Source organism: Ciconia boyciana, chromosome 23 (assembly GCF_034638445.1).
Source record: "Ciconia boyciana chromosome 23, ASM3463844v1, whole genome shotgun sequence".
In the NCBI taxonomy this organism is placed as follows: Eukaryota; Metazoa; Chordata; class Aves; order Ciconiiformes; family Ciconiidae; genus Ciconia; species Ciconia boyciana.
The window spans coordinates 5,832,663-5,855,961 of NC_132956.1; the positions used below are offsets into that span (position 1 = coordinate 5,832,663).

The window sequence follows — 23,299 nt, forward strand, 5'->3', positions numbered from 1 at the left end:
ATAAGAGCACACTGTGTAATAATGTGGCTCCGTGATAAATATCCTGTAGAAACAGAGACTGGGCTGCATTTATTTGTGAGAATAAAAGAAGGCAAAGAGGGAATAATATCTTTTTCAGTAATGAGGGTGTGTTTAAATCTGAATATAATGCGTAAATATGTTGATTTACGGTTTGACGTATATCCCCCATACCTCAAATTGTATTTGGTGCATCTCCTGGGAGCACACAGGAATAAGACCAGGGATTGCTAAAGTGGCTAAAAAGGCAGGAAAAGCTGGAATTATCGGCTTCGGTTTTGATGCGTACGTCCTGGGAGGATGCAAGGACAACATGCCAACGTGCTCAGGGATGGGGGGCTTCGATGAAAACACCCACCGGCCCCCCCAGTCGCATCCATCAGGTGAGAGAGGAGCAAGAAATCTCTGCAACCTCTGCGACACGGTGTCCCCATGGAGCTGGGGCCATTCGTCACCCGCCGCCTCATCCCATGCAGCCCCTTTGAGAGTCCGGCAATAAAAAAAAATAAAAATAATTAAAAATGTAAATACCCTTCATGGCCAACACACAGTCCTGGGCTCCCACGGTCCAGCCTGGATTTGGCCAAGGACCCCCAAGCCCAAGCTCCCAGTGCCCGCAGCCGGGCTGGCTGGGGCCGTGCAAGCAGAGACCGTGGCTAAGATCCTTTGCACAACAAGGGCAGGAAATAAAACTCCATTTTCCCCCCCAAAATAAAGCTGTGTTTGTGATTCTGACCCAGCGAGACGGATTTTTCCAGCCCTGGATTGCTAGGTACCATCCCCGTAGTACCAGCATTATGAATTTAGTCCCTTCTGGTGCTTTTCCCACTGAGGAATAAACATCCTGAGCCTGATTTTGGGGCTGTTCCCTGGTCCACGGGGGCAAATTAGGGACTGAGAGCAGCCGGGGGGCTCGGCCCCATGGGGGAAACATGGCCCGAGGTGATGGGCTGGGATTTGAAATATGGATTTGATTGGAGCCACACGGTTTAATTGGGCTTTTCTGTTGAATTTCTTTTGTAGAGTATCAGTCCGGTGCTAAATCGTCTATTTAATTAGTTAAAAATAGCCCCGGCATTTCCCTGCCTGGAGACCAGCACTTCTTTTGATGTGGCAGCTGTTCTGCTGCTTCGCTAAAGTCTCCTCCACCTGGGCTTGAATTAATTAATCCCAACTCTCCCCAAAATCCTCCCCTCCAGAAATCCTGCAGCCAGGAATGGCTCAGGAGCGGTTGTTTCCTTGAGAAGGTGCTGACGGGACGGGGAGGATGCAGCCCCCGGCCTCCGTAGGACATATTTGTATTTTTTGTCTTATGTTGCTTCCTGCAGGTGGGGGGGGAAAAAAAAGTCAAAAAAAGTCAACATAAATCCAAGCCATCCCGCAGAGTGGGATGCCGTGGGGAGCCCCTGGGCAGTTGGGATCGGGGCTCTCGGTGCTGCCCGAGAGAGTTCCCAGCTCGACCGAGGGGAAAGAAAAATAAAATAAGAAAATAAAAAACCCCACTGCACTTCCCCCATCAATAATATTTTAATTTTCCGACCTGACAAGCCGAGATCTATCGCCAGGCGCAGCCGGGGACGGCTTCAGCCGACACCTTATTAGCGTCGCCGAGCTTTGCGATGCGCCCACCATAAATTACGTCCTACTCCCCGCTGGCAGTGGGGCTCATTTTTGGGGGGGCTCCTCGCAGGAAAGCCAGACCGAGCATCGCCTTTGACACCTCTCTGCACCGTGGGAGCGGGGTGGGGGTCCTGACCCCCCAGCACCGTACGCACCAGCCCAGCGCGGCCCTTCTTGCTGGGAGTATTGGGCTCCAGCCTGCGTCCCCGTGTCCCCGTGTCCCCGTGTCCCCCGCCGTGGTCCAGCTGCGAGAGGATGCTCTGCCCGGGGAGGGGTGCAGGGCACCGCCATTAAAACTCCATTTCAATTGCATTTTGCCCTGCAAATCCCCAGCGGTGCCGCGTGGAAACACAAATAAACCACGCTCAGGACTATAAAGGTGGAGAAAAGGGGAAAAAAACAAACAAAACAAAAACCAAGAAGCGCAACTGTGCCACCCGCTCTGCGGGAAAACAGCCGCCCAGGAAGGGCTGGTTTGGGGGGGCAAGGGGGTGCAGGGCCTGGATTTGCAGCTAACCCCCCCCCAAATTAGGGCATGGTGCATGTGTGAGCCGGCGGCTGCTGCTTCTTTGCACGGAGCCCCGGGAGGCTCCGCGGGATGGCGGACGCGGGCAGAGGGATGGGAGCACTTTGGGGGGGTACCCCGGGGCACCCCTAACGAGGCTGGGCGGGTTCCTTCGCGCAGCGAGGCCTTTTGGCCCTGCGGAGCCGCCGTCCTCGCGCGTCACGTGGGAGACGCCGCTGCCAGGAGCGGCCGGGTAGGGCGGAAGTGGGGGGCGCGGGGCCCGGCGGCATGGAGGGGACGCTGGAGCAGCACCTGGAGGACACGTACGGGCCGGGGGGCACACGGGGGACACGGGGGACCGGTGCAGGGCTGGCCGTGCCCCGCCGGGGCCGCGGCGGTGGGGGGGGTGAGGGGCGAGCCGGGCCTAGGCCTGCCCGGGGCCCGGCGGGGGGTGCGGGGCCGCCCCAGCGCTGACCGCCGCTGTCTCCCCCCGCAGCATGAAGAGCCCGGCCGTGGTGGGCGTCCTCTGCACCGACTCGCAGGGGCTCAACCTGGGCTGTAAGTAACCGAGCACCGCCGGGGCCGGAGGGCACCGGGGCCTGCCCCACCGGAGACCCCGGGTGAGGGGGCACCGGGCCCTGCCCCACGGGAGCCCTCCCAGTTTGAGGGCGCTGGCGTGCAGGGGCCTCCCCCACACTCTGCGGGCACCAGGCCCTGCCCTACCGCAGTCTTCCTCCCCTTTCGGCTGTCCCCGGGGTCCCTCTGGCACCCACCTGCACTCAGCTTCCCCTACACACTGGAGGAAACCAGAGCCGGCTCTTCCTGCCACTTAAATTCAGGTTTTTTGGTGGTTTGAGGGCAACAGTTAGGGGAGAAACTGCATCGGCCCACAGGGGAGGCAAATGGGCCCCAGGAGCGGCCCCCTTGGCCCCGGGGGGAGGCTGCTTCACGCGAAGCGTGGGCACGGCCCGCGTGGCTTCAGCCAACGTCTCCCCCCTCTCGCAGGCCGAGGAACCCTCTCGGATGAGCACGCCGGCGTCATCTCCGTCCTCGCCCAACAGGCAGCCAAGCTCACCTCCGACCCGACCGATACGCCCGTGGTGTGCCTGGAGTCAGACAGCGGGTGAGTTTCCAGCCCGGGGGTGCCACTTTTCCCCCTGTTTGCCTTTCCCCCCAGCCCTGGGGCCCTCCCCAGAGTCAGAGCCCTAGAGCAGCTCTCCGCATCTTGAACTAAACCGGCAGATGCGGAGGAAGCCCCATCTCTGAAGCCGTGGGGGGAAGTCACTGCCATAGGCGTGTGAATTCATTAGATCAATAGGAACTCGGGGAGCAGGAACTGTAAAAGCAGTAGGAAACCTTCTTGGGGATGGTGGCTACTGCAGCTCTGTACTTCTTCCACGCTTGGGATCCCCACAGATAACGAAGCCCCTGCTGTAGCCAGTCAGTGTGGTAGGCAAAGACTTCTCCAGCACTGTTCCTGGGAGCGGGCAGAAGAGAGGCAGCGAGCACCAGGTCTAGCGCAGGGCTGGAGGTCGCTGCAGCCACCGAGTGATAGCCCTGCCCAGTTTCCGCCCCGTGTCAGCTTCTGCTCGTCGCAGCTGGCTTCTCCACTGCCTCAGCGCTTTTCTTGTTCTAGGAATATCATGATCCAGAAGCACGACAGCATCACTGTAGCAGTGCACAAGCTAGCATCCTGACCCTGGGGAACCTGCGCAGCGCTCTGCTCCCACCTCCGGCCCAGCTCCTCCTCACTGGACAACCACTCTCCTCTGCTGCTCCAGCGCAGACCGTGCTTCTAGTACCAAACCTGGGCTGAAGGCTCTTCCTCTCCACTTAACAGCTCCTGTGCAGCTATCGGGGTCTCCAACTCACATTTTAGCACTTGTGCCGCTGAGGATGAAACGTGGGTCACTCACCAGGCTTGTGTAATGATCAGATACAAGGTGTATGTGTGTGCGTGGCCTTATTTGTTGGAGAAATCAATAAATGACCTGCAAAAGCACACCTTTGCTTTTCTTTGCTCCTGCTGGGAAAACTGTTGCCCATTGCTTTGCCTTGTGTCCAAAGCCAAGGGAGGTAACTTCTCCCAATCCCTTCTTCATTAGCATTCCTCTAGACAAAAGGAACAGTGCACAAAGACTCGAATTAATGGAGGCTCCTCCAGTGGAAAAGGTACAAACACTTTCTGAGGAATTTCTCCTAGGAAATGTTTAGCCTCCTCCAGTTAAACGTTCCGTGCGAGAGTTACTTGCCTTGGATTGAAGTTCAAACCTATATGTGCTGGCCCTGCCTGTGCTGCCTGGTCCCTGTGTGAACTGTAAGTGGATGTTGACAACATCCTCACAAATCCAGGCTCGAATCTTACAGATTCGAGCACTTGAAATGGTGCAGGGAAACAATCCTGCGGAAAGGCTTTCCCCTTGAAATACTGCTGCGCTCAAATGCTTCCTATGTGTAAGGGAGTAAAGAGGAGCTGGCCTGCAGCTGTCCGCGTGTAAAGCGGAAGGGAAGCTTCACAGCAGAGCACGAGCTAACAAATTGGGCTGGGTCAGAGATAAAACGACATTCACGCTGCTTTGGCTTTACTACTAGGAGCAGCTCTGCTTGCCGGCGACATTCACAGTCTCGTAGTCATGGCTGTGCATGAAACAGGCAGCAGGGACGAGCCTGCCCTGCGTGGCTGGGCTCCGCGCACCGGTTGAGGTCAGTGTTAATTCTGCGTAACGACCCGGCCTCGGCAGCAGGAGTTGGTGTGTCCAAGCTCTGCGGCGGTGTTGAAGGGTGCCTGTTCTCCCCCCTCTCCCCGACAGCCCACGGAGCTGGGAGCAGCTCAAGCCAGGACATTTCCTCCCGGACATCCGACAGCTCCCAGTACAGATGCTGCACCAGATGCTGCTGCCGCCGCCAGCACCCCTGGCCCCCGCCTGCCAAGCCCCCCCATCCTTCAAGCCCTTAAACCATACTCACTGCAAAAACCGTTCCACTTAAATAAAAGCTTAATGCACATATTAAAAGTCCTATTATAGGGAAAGCTCCTCCATAGGCTCTGATATATCCTGGGCTCCTCCAGTAAGATGGTGCATTGCCTTCTCTGCCAAGGGACGGGAGCAGAGATCGGTATCACGATCCTACAATTTTATCTGACCTCAGGAACGCCAACTGGGGTGACAGGTCAACCGAAACAGGGGGAGGAAGCGTGAGGGCTGTATTTACCCGGGAGTTTGTGCATATTTACAATAGAGGCACAGAGCCAACTCAAATCCCGCTCAACTACCAGCTCCGCTCAAGGGCTGCAGCAGCACGGCTGCTCCGCTCCAGCTGCCAAGCATCTTAGCTGGAAAAACCTAAAGCTTTCCAGACTATCCCCTCCTAAATGACGCAGTTTCCCGGGCCAAGGGCCGTGCAGCAGCAGCAGGGCAGGCAGGGAGACGGGGTTCTGCTCTGCTGCAGCCGCCAGCAGCCCCAGGCTTGGCTTCAGTCCACCATTGCCACCTACTGCTCTGCTCAACGTCTGGCAAGACCCAGGGCTTCGCCTGGAGCTATAACCCTTGCAGGCTTCCCCTCCTCTTTCCTCCCAACAGGATTTCTGCTCCGAAAGCCCCGGGTTTCCTAATCCCGGCTGGGGAAGGGGAGGGACTCCTGGCCTTCGGGCCCCACAAGCTGGGCTCTGCCTCCGGGGAGGAGGAGGACAGGCTCCGTGCACCCAGCCCCGGCGCTTGCCGGGCTCCATGTCCCGCTTCGGGGCCCGCCGGGAAGGACGGACACCATCGCCCTCACCGGAGGTGAATGAAGGACCAGACCTTGGGGTGCCAAGTCAGGAAGGGGGGATTTAGTCTCTGGAGCAAATGAAGAGACGATTCCTCTTTGCAATCAACTGTTTCAGGGAGGATTTGCCAGCATGCAGCAGCAAGGCGGTAAGGAAAAGTTTCAGGTTCATCAGCTCCGACTGCTCTCGGCTCCTGCTGCTCCCTCGGGCAGGATCCTGCTGCTGCCAGAGGTGTGGGATGGGCGAGAGGAGGGAAGGGAGATAAGCGGAGAACTATGAGGAATGGAGAGCTTCCCACGGGAGCTCCCAGATGGATACCGATAGACGGTGACCCCCCCCCCCAGCTTCTGGCACAAACTAACAAAACTATCCACTCTAAAGCAGCAGCAGGGTGCTCGCCACTTAAAATCCCTTAAAGCTTAAGTGGTTGCAGTAATTTGGTGGGAAAGAGAAAGGATATTAAACTGTTTGCAGGCAGTGATAATGTGCAACTTAAGGTCTGTTGGCAAAAAGGTTGATAAAAGCTTCGCCCACCCTCAAAAGCTTTTGCAAGTTGAAGATGGTGCCTACCTCATTAACAGCCAAGGAGCAAAAGGGTTTAGAGGCAGCTGATGCTTTCATGGGAGCAGTTCTTGAATTGAAACAGCAACAGAGCAAGGTGTTAATGTGTCCTGAAATTCTCATTTCCAGGGGAAAGGAAGGAGGAAGAGCCGGAGGCCCCGGCAGCCAGGAAGAGCCCGGGTGCCGAAGCTGCGGACGGAGGGTGGGCATGGGGAGTGGTGTTTCACTTCTTCCTGGTAAGCAGAGAACAAATTCAACTAAACCCTCCAGAAGCTGGGGCAGATAGAAAGTCTCAAGTCTCACTCACACAGGGCAGAGGACAGGACAGGCTGATCCCACCGAGCTAAGGGCAAAAATCAGTGGTGCTTTGCTACACCGAGTGCCATCACCCGTTTCACAGCAGGCTGAGTAAAGACACACACCTTCCCCTACGAAATGCCACCTGAAAACATCTCAGCTGATGTAAATGAAGGCGCCCAACCTGCAGCCCAGGGCCAAAAGGCAGCTTGCAACGATAAGATGGCTTTTCCCTACTCATCCACACCATCACTGGGGTGTCTTGTACCTTCGGGAAGGGCGAGATCCCATCTTGGGGCAGCGGAGATCGGACCTGAGATGGGTCCCCAGGGACCGACTGCAGGAGCAGCGCAGGGTGCAGGCAGCACACACATGCTCGGTTATGCTCCCCTGGGAGGACCCAGCCTCTCGACACCACTTAAAGGCACTAATTCTCCATGCTACGGGCTTTAATGCCACACACCATCTTCCCATCGGTGATGAAGACAACGCCATCCCCCAGCCAGGAAAGCTGGGAAGCGCAGGAAAGCTTTCCCCACTTCCACTCCCTCCGAAGTAACTCACTGCCAATCATTAACCACCCGCTACCAGGGAGGAGGGAGGGAGTTAAAATTAAGGACACACACTGTCCTTTGCCCCTGTGGCAGGGCTAGCCTGGGAAACCGCTCCGGCTAATGTCCATCCCTGCTCCGCTCAACACCTCATCAACTGCTAGTGATCTTTCAGAGTGCTGAGACCCATTTTCTAGTATTAAAAAAATAACTTACGGAGCAAAAAACCCCTATGAGAGTCAGACTGTAGTGTTATTTTATTCCTTTTCTTTGGAAAAGCCAGTTTGCCCAGAAGTTTTTTTGAGGGTCTGTTAAGATGAAACGGCAGCATGGCCACCACAAGCCCACTCTGCTGGTATTCCCCCAGCACATACACCACCAGTTAGTGTGTCCCAGTTTGTTTCTCCCACAACACAACAAATTATCCACACGAGAAATTATCCACACAAGAAAAGTGGAAGGAAAAGCTTTTCCTCCCGCCTGCCCCCTGTGGCATCTCACCTCCGTCTGCTTCCAATTCAGGTCAACGTCCTCGTGATGGGGATGCTCAAGACCTTTGGGATTTTCTTCGTGGCTTTCCAAGAGGAGGTGGGGGGCTCCTCCGAGCAAGTCAGCTGGATCGGCTCCATCATGTCCTCCCTGCGCTTCTTAGGAGGTGAGCTGGCATCCTTAAGAACGGAGGCAGCACTTCAACCTCGAGCCCATTTGCTTTGATACAAGGGACACTGAGGATGCTCTGGATCCGATGTCCATCCCAGACCGCTGCGAGCCGGACACATGTCTTAGCAGGAGCATGGTCCAAGGTCGGGGATCACGTGTGCCACGATACCTTGCTGTAGCGGTTTATTCTATACATTCAGAGCAAAGCCTCACCCCTAACACCAGTATCATTGCCTCCGAGCAAGCCAGCTGCTGAGTAATTCACAGCCACTGAGCGCGGGGCGCATTAGGAAGCAAGCGCTCCGGACATCTGAAAGTTTGGGCTTTGATTCCTTCCCCTGCCCCATCCCCCAAGCTCCCAGGCGAGGTCTCTTGGCTGCTCTTGAATATTAACCCATCCCAAATTTCTTGTGTCACCCCATCCCTCCCAGGGTGGCACACGGACCACTCGCCGGGCCACCAGATGCAATGGCCCCAGTACAAGTCCCCAAGCCCTGCAAAGCATCATTCATCATCTTCAGCCCGATTTCTCCCTCCTTTCCCTTCCAGCCCCGCTCGTGGCCGTGGTCTGCAGGAGGCTGGGTGAGCGGCCGACCTCCATCATCGGGGCCGGCTTGATCGGAGGGGGCTGCCTGCTCAGCACCCAGGCCACCAGCATCCCCTTCCTCTGCGTCTCCATGGGACTTCTCCTGGGTGAGCAGCCTGTGACTCACAGTTGGGCAGAGACTTTTCTGTGCACGATGAGTAAAAGCAGCTCCTTTCATGTTAAACCAGGCAGTTCCTTTAATAGTAAAGCATCCCCAGCTCCTTTCTATGAGATGTTACGTGAAACCCCAAAGCTTCATGCTCAGGAGCATAAAATACCAGTTTCAACATGCTAGACCCAACTAACCTTGCTTTTTTTCCAGACCCAATGTGAATCCTGGCCTTTTAAAATCCCTTACTAAAAGTGCACAGCCTCAAAACCCCCAGATACTAAATACCACGCACGAATCTTGGTCTCCACTGACTGCAACAGCGAAAGTCCCCCCCGCTTTCAGCCCGTGAGCCCTGCAGAGCAGCTCTGCTATGGGGACAACAAGCTTGGGATGGCACGGCTTTGAATCCCCAAAGCTCACAACATGAAGCAGTCACTTTTTGGGCATGGACATCTTATTTCTCCCCTTCCCACAGGTATGGGGTTCGCCTGCCTTTACCAGGCAGCTGCGGTGATGACGGCCAAGCGCTGCAGGACACGGCTGGCTTTCTCCAACGCCATCGCCCGCTCCGGGATGGGGCTGACATTTCTAATAGCGCCGTTCACTCAACTGCTCATCGATTTCTATGGCTGGCAAGGTGGGCACATCTCTCGTTTATCCAAATTCATCAGCATTAAGAGGATAGCGGGGCAGGGTAAGAGGATCTTTGTAAAAATTAAAATTGGATGCACCGAGGAACAACTCTGCCTCTTCTAGGACAGTTTGGGGACATCTGGTTAATGATTAAACACTTAATCAGTCATTAAAGTTAAGTCAGATTCAAAACAGAGACCTCAGAAACCAAAACTGAAAATCCCTACTTTTACTACACTTTTTCAGGCCATCTTGAAGATCTGTCACGTGTAATGGACTTCTAATGAGGGAAAACAAAACAAACTCCCAAATCCCAGAGGTAGCTCTGGATTTGTTGCGTGCATCACAGCAAAAGGGACTTCCAGCTAGAAAAACAGGAATAAAAGCTCCTGTAAGATACCTCCTCCTTATGACAGAGCTTTCTCCATGTTCAATACAAACTACACCCTGTTCTAGAAAGATCATTTCCTACTGCTCCTCCTTTCCCATGCCAAGAACAAAGCATCTTCTGTCTTCCCTCAGGTACTCTCCTGATCTTCGGAGGCATCATGTTAAACCTCGTGCCTTCCAGCATGCTGCTGCGACCCATCAGCACCCAACGCTCCTCTGCTAAAAATCAAGACTCTGGGTCTTTAATGGCAAAGAAGGATTCAGAAACCCTTGATAGATGCCTAGATGAAACCCCTCACAGGGAAATACAGCTTCGCAGTGCACAGGACCTTCGCACCACGGAGGGAGTCATGATGCCCCATGGCAGAGATGTCTCTGGTCTGGTAAATACGTCAGCTTTGGAAGGTCTTGAGAAACCCCCCGTGGACAGCTGCTCACCCAAACCAGCCACCAAAGCCAAGAGAAGCTACAAATCCCTTCCACCGACCGAAAAAGACAATTCGCAGCCCCTCCTCGACTTCTCCCCACTGAAGGATCCCGTCTTCTGCATTTTCACATGGTCTTTTTTGTTCAGCCACTTGGCCTACTTCGTCCCCATCTTCCACCTGGTAGCAAGAGCCAGGACACTGGGCATAAGCAGCATGGATGCCTCTTACCTCATTTCAGTGGCTGGTAGGCAAAAGAGTCTTTTAAACTCATTTATAATTACAATGATACCAAAATAGGAAAGAAAAGCAACACAAATCTTGCCAAGAAATAGTCCCAAATATGTCCTAGAATAAATCTTCATGGAAGAGGTTTAGCTCACAGCCCTTACCCCCTTCTGTATATATAGCGTTGCCTTCTGTAGATGTACAAAGTCGCTCTCACATGGTGGGTGGTTCTCTCAACCTAAGCTAGATGATCCCCCATCCTCGCTGCACCGAACAAACACAAGTTTCCAATTACATAGGTGCTATCTGTCCTCCTAAAGCCTTCCCACCACAGCCCCTGCTTTGCTTAAACCCACAAGCCACAGAAATCCAGAGTCACTCGGCATTCAAAGACCTCCAGTTTGACCCAGGAATGTGCGCAGAGAGAGAAAAATTCAATTTTGGGGAAAAAAAAACAGCCAAACAAACATTAACTTGGATCTAGCCATTTGGATTTGGCACATTCACCTCCAAGGGAAAAAAACTGCCCCCCAGCCCCAAAAAATAACAACATGCCTGATTATAAGCAGGGATTAACACTAAAGTCGCATCGGTTTAAGAAAGCAGCTGCAACCTCAGTCATCATAAAATATTTTATTGTACAAAAATATATTTGACTTCTACACTGCCATATCATATTTAGAAATGACGTACGCTGTCAAGGAATCTCGAAGGAGAGCACAGGAATTAATCTGGCATTTTGAATTAAGAGTAGGAGGGGCACAGTGGCCAGCAAGATATTAGCTGACAGTGAGCACTCCTCTGATCTTTAGTTCATAAAAACATCTTGAGAAATGTAGAATCCAAGTATGAAGAGTTTTGCTGAGCCTTTAAAAAATGCTGGTCTTCTATCCTTCTTTGCCTCTTTATAAAAATTAAAATCTCCTAAGCATATTTCTTCTCAATATTCTGCTTTTTCTCTATCTTGAAAAAGAGATCGAACAGCAAGCTTATCTTCCCAATTTTTGCTGAAGGGCATTTCAGAGTTTTCTGCTGAGTGCACAGCCCTTAATTGAATTTTTACAGACCACTTGAGTGCACCCACAGGCACTTGGCAATAGCAGGCACCAAGGTAAAGAAGAAAAAAAAGCATGAATTTTACAACAGCTTAAAAACGCCTTCCTGTAAATTCCTGGCGTTTCAGCCCTTTGTGGTCACGTTCTTACAGCGAGCGGCAGGTGGAATGCGGATGCGTTCCAGAGCCACGCAGTGCAAAACAGCAAAAAAAGTAGAAATAAAGTCTTCTTTGAGGCTCCAGTGAACTCCTCTTCCCCCCAGGCATCACGGAGACGGTCAGCCAGCTGCTCTCCGGCTGGGTTGCCGACCAGAACTGGACCAAGAAGTATCACTACCACGTGGCTTACCTTGTCCTCGGCGGCATCACTAACCTGCTCTGTCCTCTGGCCACCACCTTCCCGTTACTCATGACCTACGCAGTGGCCTTCGCCGTTTTCTGCGGTGGGTTCATGGCTCTGGTCCTCCCTGTGCTGGTGAGTAGGACATTTCATTAAAAACACGTAGTATGTGGCATTTCCAACAGTATTCCAAAATTATCTGAAAACCCTTTCAAAAAGCTGAATTACCCTGGGCTGTTGCAGACCTGCATGAGAGGGGTCTCCCCTCCAGCCTTCCCAGTTTGAGCCACCGGAGAGCCCCAAATCTCCTCTCCAACCCACTTACTGGTATCCACAGCTGAGATGCAACAGAAGCACTGGGAGATTATTGCAAATTTTTCATGAACTTGCCCTGCTAATTGCCTTCCACGTCCTCCTTTCTGAAGGAGACTGCTCCAGCTCATAGGAAATGAACGGATTCATCCTGGTCCCCATCTCACTAATGCTAAGACAGAGGGTTGTGCATATCTGCTCCCCATCCCAGAATGATCTATAACATGCACAGACCAGTTACGGCAGGATCCGGACAAGGAGGCATCACCACAATTTGGCATTTCTTTCTGGGAAGGAACTGAGAGTTTAAAACACCTTTCTCAAAGCCTTAGCAGCATTACTAGTTTGGGGATATGCCCAAGCAGCTGGAAGGCAGAAAAGCATCTCACATCCCAGTAATTTCCATGCTGGCCTTGAGGAGGCGAGCGGATTCCAGGCTGGATCAGACCTACAGGTGCAAAGTCCTTTCAAAACTGCAGCTGAAGAGGAAACTCCCCACAAAGAGAAAAAAAACCAAAATCTCTTGTGCTTGCACATTCACATGAACTCAATCAATAATTATCCATTTTGTTTTCCAAACAGGTAGATCTAGTGGGTGTGCAAAAACTCCACAGCTACTTGGGGTTTGCTGCCTTCTTTGCTGGGATAGCAGCCATCGGCGGACCTCCTCTAGCAGGTAACTCCAATGTCGCATATAATATATACCCACCGCAGACATCCAAGTGATAAAACACCGTCCTGGTTCACTCTCCTACCCATATTCATCCAAGGATGGTTTTTCTGTCCAAGTCGGGGGGGGGGAACAAAACCAAAAACACAATCAAAACCCATATTTCAGAAATTTATCTTTATACACAGGCAATATTTTGCTCATGAATTTGCAAAACCCAACTAGCAGTTTGGAAAAAAGCTGCATGGAAAAAAGGAGGCTAAACCCCACGCACACATTTTAACCCCGACCACAGCAGAAGAGTAACGACCACGTTACCACGGATTTTACCCCCAAGAGGGCATTGTAACACTGAACTTGGAACGGAGGGACTGGAGGGGAGGAAGGTAAAGCAAGGACGGGCTCAGCAGCAGTCCCACCAAGCAGAGGCACTGAACCATAAGGAGAAGTCTCAGTAATCTCTTGTTTTGAAGAAGATTATGCAGGTCAGCCACAAGAGCTCCTAGGCCCAAAGATAAGGAGGATGAAAAGCCTTTCCTCTTCTCCCTCTGCCAGAAAACCAAGGCAGCTGGGAGTATCTGGCAGATTTCAAGCGCTTAGAAGTGAGCCTCCAGTCTCTGCTTATGAGCGAGGGACTTGTTCTCCTCCAAACATCTCAGCCAGGACAAAGCTTTTCCTTCCCCCGATGACCCTTTAGCCGTACCTCATAGCTGGAAACAGGATCTGAGCTCTTCCTAGGTCCTCATGATGCAAACAAACTAGAAAAAGCTGCAAGGTCAAATATCAGGGTGAACGATGTCCCGTCACTCACCTCGCAAATGTATCCTGAATAAAACCTGGCAACTTGTTCTTCATTTATTGCTTCCTGCCCTCCGCTATCAGCTGCCCCGTGCCTGCAGAGGCACTTTGCTCAAAGCTGCCAAGGATCCTGTAAATACCAGCTCCGTGCAAAGTTTTAGCAATGCCGCTGTACTGCGAGCATGTGAAAAAATTGATTTCCCTAACCAATATTTCTAGGTTGGCAAAACTCTGTATATAGATGCAATTTTGAGCAACTAGAGTGTTTCATTGACAGCATGCTTTACACTGTCACGGTGATACATAGCCTGTATCGGGTAAGATCTCTTCTGCTGATACAAGATGTATGTCCACCAGAAAGCAATCCCTGTACAACCATCGCAGTAAATTCCCTGGCACAGTAACATACAGTACGAAAAGAGCTAAATAATTTGGCTCTCTCTTATCCATGCATCATACATGCTAAGATAGCAGCTACACTTTCACCCGCTTCCAATATATTTTCGCTAATGGGAAGCCTTTTGCTTTCTGAAAGTGCTAACCACTCACCGTGTGAGCACTTCTGGATTTTGTAAAGCAAGCAGGTTTCCTGCAAAAAGCCTTCCACAGAAATCAGTCTTCTTAATGCTGGTGGGATAAATAAAGGCCAAATAAAGCTAAGAAGCAAAACTCTCACTGATCCGTCTCACTGTGGGCAGAGCGAGAGGGAAACAGCTCAGAGTTGAGGATCTAGGTTTGTGATCCAAGATAAATTCTGCAATTTTCTCTCCCAATACAGCTGTATTAAGCGTGAAAACTGAATATGACCAGAAGCTACTGATTAACTCTACATGTCCAAAAGCATCTGCTCCTTGCAGAATACAAAACAGGATTTAAATGCTATGTGAGACCCCGGGGTTTAGTGCCTCTGACTGCTGCTGACCTCCCTAAAACCTTGACTTTAGAATTACAATTTTATAAAACTCAAGTATTTTTATGCAGTGAAACCCAAGGCATAATGAGAACTGCAAAGGTTAAAAATGCTTATTTTGCATACTAGAACAAAGCAACGCAACAAAAAGGTGACTTACCTGCAAATCTGTTTAACTAAAAGCCCTTAAATCCGGAGGCAGCTGGCCTGACCAAAAGCCCAGGGTGAGAAGTTTGAAGGCTCCTTCATAGCTCCTCATCCGCCAGCACTGCTGGATGCTTCTGCCACGCTGAAAAAAAACAAAACAGAACAAGACAGAACAAACATTATTTTGGCAAGCCGCAAGCAAGCCAAGGAGAGAAGAGTACATTTTATTTCCATACGCAGTACAAATCAGTAACTCAAACGGCAAAAGAAATAAAACAAACCATGCAATCCAAAATTACAAAGCAGATGCCAGCAACCAGCACACAAACACCAGCCCCAGCAAATTTGGGTGGTGAAAGGGGAGAGGATGGAGCCATTTGAAAGCTGTGCTGGCACGTGCATTTAGATGCTCTCATCTAAATTTCACCTGCATCTTCACACTAGGTATCGCGACTGAGGGCATCAGGAATAAACAAAACTTCTGATTACAGATCAGCTGCACGATCTAAACAGCCTGACCACAGCCCGCAGCATGAGTATGTGCCGTGGATGTTTAGTTTGGACCACTTAGGCGCCGGGGATTTACTGGCATTGCTTACAAAACTGCTGCTTTGCTGAAGTTTGCACACCATGAGCTTCTAATTCAGCTTTCTGCAGCAGGAATGATTTTTTTTTTTTTTGATGGGGAGTCAGGGCACAGACACCGTAGGGGCTTTGAAAGGCTGGGGTGTCATGCGGTGGAAGGTGATGGCTGTGCTGCCGGCGAGGAGGCCATGCTGGTCTTTCAGCAGCAAGTAGAGCTTATAGAAAAAAACAAAAAAATTAAAAAATATCCTCAAGGATATTTAAAAAATAACTTCAATAAATCAGAGCTCCACAACTGGAGCACTCTGCCCTGTACATCTTACAAGTGACTACGTTAGCATCCCTTCTCCTGTCCAAATCCCACAGATTTTCAGACAGCAAAAACAGATCCCGCCTCCGAGAATAAAGCACTCTGCAAAAACATCAGGGTCACTGGAGAGCCGCACACATCACCAAGTCCAGCGCCACGGGATCCTCCTTTCCGACAGCAAGCTCCGTCTTCGCCTGTGCCACGGCTCACACGATATCCCTGAGAAAAAAAACAGAGCTGAAACTCCCCCTGAGAAAGGCATGGGCCAACAGAAACTGAAACCGGGGTAGAGCAAAGCAGCCCGCAGCCTTTCCTCTGTTTTATAAAACCTTCCTGCAGCCGTGTAAATCTACAGCAAGGAAAATGTTAGCACCTCTGGTTTGTCACAGATCCCCAAATTTTACTGGCACCGTTTCCTTCCCTACTCGGAGCCGTGGCACTCGCAGATAGCAGCAGCAGCAACGCTCCTGCGCGGCTGAGATCGGGATCTCCAGGGACCATGTTATTTCCTTTCCTAACCAGAGCTGGTTTTAAGAATCCCAAATTTGGGCCAGATCTGCCGTTTGTGTGAATCACGCAAGCCCACAGATGTCACCGGGGGAATTGCATTTTACGCCAGCAGTAGATCTGGCTCCGCTGCTAACCCACCTCGGACATCCAACCATCCCGTGCCAGATTTAGGAGTACATTAAGGTTTTTATTACGTGCAGCAGCAACTCCCATCACTGTGTATATTTTAGATTCAAACAGAGGAATTATCCACCTTTAAAATGATTGTCTAGACACGAGATGATATGCCGTAACTAAACAAAACACTTTGAGGTCATTTTAAAAGGCGACCTGCCCCCTCGCAGATTCCTGAGTCTTTATGGAATTTAGGTTTTCCTTTTAAGTGCTCACAAAGCTACTTTTAAGCAAGTTCACTTCAAGCTTCTGGCCTGGGATCTCTCATATTAGACAGGTTGCATTAAACTGGGTCTGCTCACAAGAAGGCAAGGCCGGCGAATCTGGAGTTTGCAGCCCAGATGTTGCAAACACCAACACATGTAAGTCATTTCGTTAGTCCAATGGGATCTTCCATCTGCTGCAGCAGCTACTTTTGGCCCATTTATTTAAAGAGGAAAAAACCTCAGGGATTAAATTAAATCAAATTAAAATCCACATCCACTACAAGGATCAGGAGAAGTCAGCTCTGGGAAGAACGACCTACAAGTTTGCCTGTTATACCAATGGCAATAGCCCTAACTGTCCGTGTAAATGCTGCACAGCAGCAGGCACACGAAGAGTTAAGATAACTTAAAGAAAATATCTGAGGAATTCTTAAATGAGAGCACACATCCTTTGCTTGCCGCCCACCTCCCAAAATGATTTTTTTGGTGAGAAAAATCCAACAGCTTTAATAACAATCTTTTCTCCTGCAGGGTGGCTGTATGACTACACCCAGACATATGTCTGCTCTTTCCTCTTTGCTGGAGCCTGTGCTCTCTTCTCACCTATTTCTTTCTTCTTTGAGCCTTCGGCCCAGAAATGGAAGCTAAAAAAAGCCAACCTGAACAACAGCCCCACGCTTGGCTGAAGCGATTCTGCGGTGGAAATTTTAAAGGATGGTCTTTGATTGCATCCACGATCGGAAAGCGATCGCCAGCACAGACCTTCTGTACCGGGAAATATAAACAGCAGCAAAAATGAAAATAGGAATTTTTAGATGACAGATTCACAGTTTGTATATGTAGATATTTCTTCTGCACATGTGATTAAAGCCATCTGAGAAATACGTAGTGTAAAGCATTATTTGACGGGAAAAAATAAGACCCACGGCCCGGATGGACATTGGCTTCACTTTGACTTTGCTCCTGAGCCGTGTCTTTCTGTATCTCCGATTTAAGCCCCCTGCGTTCAGTCGACAGCTCAGTACCAGAGCCGCAGAGCCGCCCCTCCAGCTTTCCTAGCCACCGCGAGAGAGCAAAGCTGACTCACCTCTTGGGATGAGGCAGCCAAGGACCTCAAAAGTGCCAGAGCACAGCAGGAGATTTTAGCTTATTCTATTTAGATATGAATAATTAGCCCCGGGGAGGGATGCAAGGACCGAGACTGTACAGAGAGATAAGGATTAAACTTCCATGAGGATACGGAGAACAGCTGTTCCACAAAAACCTCTTTTTCTGTGAGAAGGGTGCTGCACCGTGGCCGCTCCATCTCCCAGGCACGGTGTTATTTGCCACAGCACAGAGGACCTGGAAGCGAAACCGATTCTAGTTAAAGCCAGTACCACAATACAGCAAACAAAGATCAGAGCCATCTCTCAGACCCCTCTCCCCTTCTCCCCACCCTCCCAATCATCCAGCGACTCTCTGTGACTCAGTGAACCCACGAAGGCAGCTTCCAGAGCCAGGCAGCAATGCTGAGCCTATAGCCAACCAGCATCCTATAGATTTAATTCAGATGGGCAAGATATAACAGCTGCTTTGACTTTCTTTCCAGTAGTGAGGTTGCAATTTTTTACATTACCGCCAGATATTTGAAATTATTACATGGATCTGGGGTATCGTAAGGGCACCATCCCAGCCACAGGCATTATACTTCCCCCCCCCCTTTTTTTTTTAAATATTAAACCAACAAGAGAGTCGTTTCCCCTATAGAAACACTCCTTTAAACTGTCAAATAGGTTATTTCAAGCACGAAATTAAGCGGTCTATATTTAATAAAAAGCTACAGAACATTACAGCGGTATTAAGGAGCTAAAACATTGCCACAGGCAAGGAAGTTCCCTTGCAGATAATGGGCCAAATTCAGCAGTGACACAACACCAAAGAAACTAGGCGTGCTTAAAAGAAGGAAAAATTTAGCCTTGAATTTGCAGCAGATAGGGAATATCAGTGCTACAAAGCGGTTAATTTTTCATATGCCAATTCTCAGCTTCTCCTAACTCCTGCAGGAATCTGCAGGCAGCAAGCGCTTCAGAAATTGTCCTTTTACACCTTAACCACTGCATCAAACACAGTACATGATTCAGCGGTACCAGTTAATATCTGTATCCACGATAGGATCTCTAGCGGGTCATCTTCCGAGCAACTGGGGTTTAAGGATAAGACAACTATTTAAGAAGCGTTTAAGGCACTGGGAGTTTAAGAGGGGCGAGTATCATGTAATTTGGCTCAAGCCAGCCCTGCACTAAGCCTTCAGCTGAGACCTGCTGTAGCAGGGATGAAGCTTTCATTTGCAAATTTGAGTTTTCACCTCTTGAAACATTATAGTTCATCACTCTCCTACTGACCAAATTAAAGACCACCAGCAGCACTGGTTTGCTGCTGTAATAGGAACTATTAGGAACACTTGGCTTCAGGTTTTCCAATCCAAAAGCTTAAAAAAACCCCTTCTTATTTTGCATCTCTCTAATACGTATTGGAGCTCGGTAGTGCTTTTCGCTATTAACAGCGTGAGATCCAGCGACCAAAGCAACGTGGGGACGAAGAAGAGCCAACACACCACATCCTCTCCCCGCTGCTCTCGCTCTACACGGTTTACACCACCTATCCCCATGCTCTCCTCTCTTCCCCTCCCCGTAAATAAAGCCACTCTGCTCAACACCGTCCTCCTTTCAACACAAGCCCTGCTACATTTTCACCTCTTTTGCCACCAAGAAACGACTTGCAGTGGGATGCGATGTCCGCACCTCCCATCCCATCTGCTCCAACAAATGGGCTTCCTTTAAAAGCTCCAGGTTTTTAAGGAGCGTCCTCCCCTGTCCTCTCCAGAGTAACACATGCCACCAATTCCTTGCCCTTATTTAGAAAAATGGGTCTCCCAAGAGCTTGTACCCTCTGTTTCCTTCTGCAAAGGAGCAAACAGCTCAGGAGCTCCCATTTCCCACAGCATCTTACCCCACAGATGGGCACCACCAGCCTTTATTTGCCCCAAAAAGAATTCTGCAGGGGCCAAATACCTCTCTCTAGCCCCGATCGCCGCTTAAGCTATCAAAGGAGGTTGAGGAAAACAGTCCCCATCATGAGAACCTCCTCCCAGCTGCCCTGCACAGTCCTACCATCAGGCTGGGAGGTGGGAGAAGAGTCTTCAAGCCTTTGTCTGTGCAACCAAGCAGGCTCAGGATAACTTCCAGTGGTCAGATACGCTGCTCTCCTCTCACACCTTTTGCTGAGAAGGCAAGTACAGAACAGATGTTTTAGTTCTCCTCGCAGCTCTGAAAACTAAAGCCATTTATTTGCAAAATACACGCAACACATGCATTAGAGAAACAAACAGCAATGATGATGGGAACATCTGCCCAGAGGAAGATTTTTCCATCCCATTGCAGTCATCTTGCAAATAACTTCATAAAGCCGGTTTTGCACAGTAAAGAGTATCACATGCTGTTTGGATAAATGCAAAAGCAGGGTTTGCTGGGACACAAATGAGTTTAAAAGCTGTAATCTCTTAGGTCGACTAGCAAATTCCCTTCGTGCTTGCTCCCTTTTTCAACTGCACAATACAGGTTCGAGAAAATGAGCTGCAATGGCTTAAAAGGATCTTCTGCGTGGAAAGTGCTTTGCTTGAATGTGGTGCCCTCCCCAGTCCTCCCTCCCAGTCCTGGGAAAGCGGCAGCCCGACAGCAGAGGACTGGATCCCCTCCTGCTTTCCAACCCCCCCGTACCTCTCGAGCATCACCTCTGCCCTGGCTCTGCACTGGAAAGAAATTGCTAACAACCTACTAGAGATCTTTCTGAGAAAACAATTTAACTCGTAATAAATAAAAAAAACCTTGTAAAACTAACAGCAACCTCAGCACTCTGCCTTGAGTCACTCGGAGTAACATTTTCCTGCCCCGAGCTCATCTTTTGCATGCACGACGCCTGGCGTAACATGCCGCAGCAGGCTGCGCTGCGCTTGTATCTTGATGAGAAATCTGATTTGGAAGTATTTTACCAAAGATTCCTCAGTTTGAAAACCTTCCTAAAATTCACGGCAGGAAGATGGCACAGAGAAACCGAACGCTAAAGATCTCTCCAAAAGACCCAGTGACATGCAGGCTACCAGAGCTCACTGGCGAAGCATTTGAGTGACGAAAGGCTTTTACAAGAAGCCTCCCATTTTCACTGCATCCCAAAAGAAATCTGGTGCAACACCCCCAAATGCCTTCAAAACAAACCCCTGCTTTCCTTAGATAAAGTTTTCTGGGTACCAATGGACTGTGAGCCGGCTTCCTGATTAATTTTAGCACCGCAAGAGTAAGAAAGGGAGAAGAAAACATGAACTTGGCTTCTCCAACAAGACACGGCAGCACACGCTGCTGCAGCTAAGGATGAGTTTACTCCAAACAACTTGGCTGCAAGGCTACCATCCTTCCTGGGAGTTCCAGGGGGGAAAAATGCTTTGCTGTCATTACTCAATGATTTATTCCCAGGTATAATCCTGCAAGGCAGCTCCAGGAGCTAAAGCTCTAGCCAAAAAGGGAGCGAGCAGTAACACAAGAGCACCGGGACTTTGCTGCCATCTCAGCCCTGCCCAGAAGAGCCTGGTCACCCTCCGCCACCCGTCGGGACCCGCTTCCAGCACCCGTGCCAGGTATTTCGGCAGGACTGATTTACAGGGTGGGCACCTGCTGGAGCTTAATCCCCCGCTTTCCACTGATTTTACATAAGCCAGGATAAAAAGCTGCTAAGACTCAGCTCAGGTATATAAAAGCTACGGAAGTTGGTGCAATCAGAGATGGCATCGAGAAGCATGCTGCACGAGTCCTTAACTCACACTGGAATTATTTTATATTGTTATTTTATACAGTCATCATATACCTCTGAGGGCCCTGGCTATCAGCTGCAGGTTCCCCTTCCTCGTTCTATATTTGTGGAAACCTGCTCTGGGTCATTGAAAGTAACAGCAGAGATTTTAAAACATGGATTTAGCCATTCCTCAGTACACAAAATAAACCTCTCCCTGCTTCACACTCTCCATGGTCAGCCTCTCTGCTCGATAAAAAAAAATAATCTACTAATAACCAAGGCTGGGACTTTCCCACCGCTCCTCTCAGGTGCCAGCAACGGACAAACCCAGGCACTAAATACTGAGAAAGTTCATCCTGACGTTTATCGCATAAAGCGACGATCTTTATCTCGCAATAAAACCCTCTCCAAGGGCTGGGCTGGAATCGTTTCGGCCGTTTCTCCGCCGTGCACGAGCTCTGGGTGAGCTCGGAGAGCCGACCAGGAATCACGCGGCCGCTCGGAGGTCTGAGACCAGGGTGAGGGGCAAGAGGTTTGGGGTTTAGCCCATCACCTGGGATCGCACGTTGACCCTTTCTTGGCACCTCGGTTGCTTTACACACAAAACCATTGCAAGACTTTTGCCTAAGGGGATCCTGCGAGAAACACCAGCTTTGCAGGACGCTCATTAACCTCAGGGGCAGGGGGAACAAGCCTACATAATTCCGATTTTAAAGGAGAACAAGAAGCTTTTTCACAGCTGTGGCAGGCACAGGTCTGTTTTTCAGGTGGTGGTACACAACACACCCCAAACAAGGTGCTCCACCTACCAACGCTCCTGAGGTTTCTGCTTTTGCCTTAAGCCACAGGAAGAAAGCAAAAAGCAATTTAAAATAGCTGGGTAAGGATATGACAACACGGCCTTCCAGCAACAGGAAACAAGGCTGTTCTTCCTTCGCCCGCTTGTTTGGCAGATATCGTGTGCGGTTTCGGCTGTTTACTTGCCCTTACACATGCTGATAACAGGAACGCTTGGCTTTTTTTTTTTTTTTTGTGCTTGTTTCCCTCCAGCCGCATTTGCAATGCGGAGCGTTATTAGGCTGAAATTCAGCAAAGCCTGAATTAAAAAGTTTTACTTCCAGCGAGATGAAAGCCTCCACAGGAGGTGAAGAGGTTTGGGTTTGTTTTTTTTTTAAAAAAAAAGAAAAACATCTTTAAAGGTAGCATAACGATTTTCGTTGAAGTCGATGGGAATTTATCAGCTACTCTAATGAAAAAAAGTTAAAACAGATGTTTGAAAAACCAGAAGTTTTACCTTTAGCTAAGAGATCCTCACAGAAAAGCTTTCAAGCCTGCGGTAACCACAAAGGAGATGGGAGCTCTTGCTCATGGCAACGGACAATTTCAGAAGTAATTCATGGGTCAAAGTCTCCATTTCCAAAGCGATACAAACTTCGCCTCCTAAGTCACCACTGAGCTTTGCAAAACTTTCTCCTACCGATATTTCTCACGTGGGCAAGATAGGGCAAGGATTGCACTTGGGCTCGGGAGAGGCAAAGGGTGTCTTTACAACACGCCAGTGACTAATATAACGCCAATAAATTGATCTCCAACCCCTCAAGCCTTTGGTCAAGCAGGGAAAGGGAACTACAGCCAAGCCGGCTGAGATAAGGGCGGTCGCAGGGATGGGGTGTCTAGGACCAGGCTCTCCCAGGCTCAGCCTGCTGCTGGGATGCCAGTCTGTCTGCCGTGAGGAACACTAAAGGCATTTGTTAAAAGATATCTGACAGCCAGGAACGCATCTATGCCGATATGCCTTAGCGCAAGAGAAGAAAGCTGGGCTGGCAGATGTGAAACATGAAGTCTCGCATTCATCCACCCAAGAGGAGCAGCATGAGAAACAACAACATCCCCTTCCTCGCCGTGCCCTCCCCACAAGCCTCAACGACAGCAGCTCGGGCGGTTCAAGAGTTTATCCTGCACCAAACCTCTGCCCCAGCTGGCAATGGCGCTGGGCTGAGCTGATGCACCCAGGGCTGGCCCGCCAATGCTGCAGGCAACGGCCAAAAGCAATCCTTTGGCCAAGTGGGCTACAAACACCACCATGGTCCATGGGACAACTCCCCTC

The 23,299-nt window shown here is 50.2% G+C and overlaps 2 protein-coding genes and 1 long non-coding RNA gene across 3 annotated transcripts; 2 read left to right on the forward strand and 1 right to left on the reverse strand.

Annotated features, from left to right (window-relative positions):
• The first annotated feature begins 2,354 nt into the window (after positions 1–2,354).
• On the forward strand, positions 2,355–4,145 carry LAMTOR5 (late endosomal/lysosomal adaptor, MAPK and MTOR activator 5). The gene is made up of 4 exons (XM_072844924.1): positions 2,355–2,466; positions 2,640–2,701; positions 3,149–3,266; positions 3,780–4,145. The coding sequence occupies exons 1-4, from the start codon at positions 2,432–2,434 to the stop codon at positions 3,838–3,840; spliced, it is 276 nt and encodes a 91-aa protein (XP_072701025.1). The 5' UTR covers positions 2,355–2,431; the 3' UTR covers positions 3,841–4,145.
• Positions 4,146–5,749: 1,604 nt separating this feature from the next.
• SLC16A4 (solute carrier family 16 member 4) lies at positions 5,750–17,168 on the forward strand. The gene is made up of 9 exons (XM_072844917.1): positions 5,750–6,057; positions 6,600–6,706; positions 7,841–7,973; positions 8,528–8,671; positions 9,152–9,313; positions 9,832–10,371; positions 11,670–11,881; positions 12,641–12,734; positions 16,900–17,168. The coding sequence occupies exons 1-9, from the start codon at positions 6,042–6,044 to the stop codon at positions 17,052–17,054; spliced, it is 1,563 nt and encodes a 520-aa protein (XP_072701018.1). The 5' UTR covers positions 5,750–6,041; the 3' UTR covers positions 17,055–17,168.
• Positions 15,708–22,125, reverse strand: LOC140643315 (uncharacterized). Its single transcript, XR_012039556.1, has 3 exons — positions 22,002–22,125; positions 19,521–19,630; positions 15,708–17,712 (listed from the first exon to the last, which is right to left on the reverse strand). It is a non-coding gene; the product is annotated as an uncharacterized lncRNA (long non-coding RNA).
• Positions 22,126–23,299: the final 1,174 nt, after the last annotated feature.

Excerpts from the sequence above, each read along its gene's own strand:
- LAMTOR5 (XM_072844924.1), top strand. The coding sequence starts at position 2,432 with ATGGAGGGGACGCTGGAGCAGCACCTGGAGGACAC. Across the intron at positions 2,467-2,639 it reads GAGCAGCACCTGGAGGACAC|CATGAAGAGCCCGGCCGTGG; the intron begins GTACGGGCCGGG and ends CTCCCCCCGCAG. Across the intron at positions 3,267-3,779 it reads TGCCTGGAGTCAGACAGCGG|GAATATCATGATCCAGAAGC; the intron begins GTGAGTTTCCAG and ends TTCTTGTTCTAG.
- SLC16A4 (XM_072844917.1), top strand. Across the intron at positions 8,672-9,151 it reads CTCCATGGGACTTCTCCTGG|GTATGGGGTTCGCCTGCCTT; the intron begins GTGAGCAGCCTG and ends CCCTTCCCACAG. Across the intron at positions 10,372-11,669 it reads TTACCTCATTTCAGTGGCTG|GCATCACGGAGACGGTCAGC; the intron begins GTAGGCAAAAGA and ends TCTTCCCCCCAG.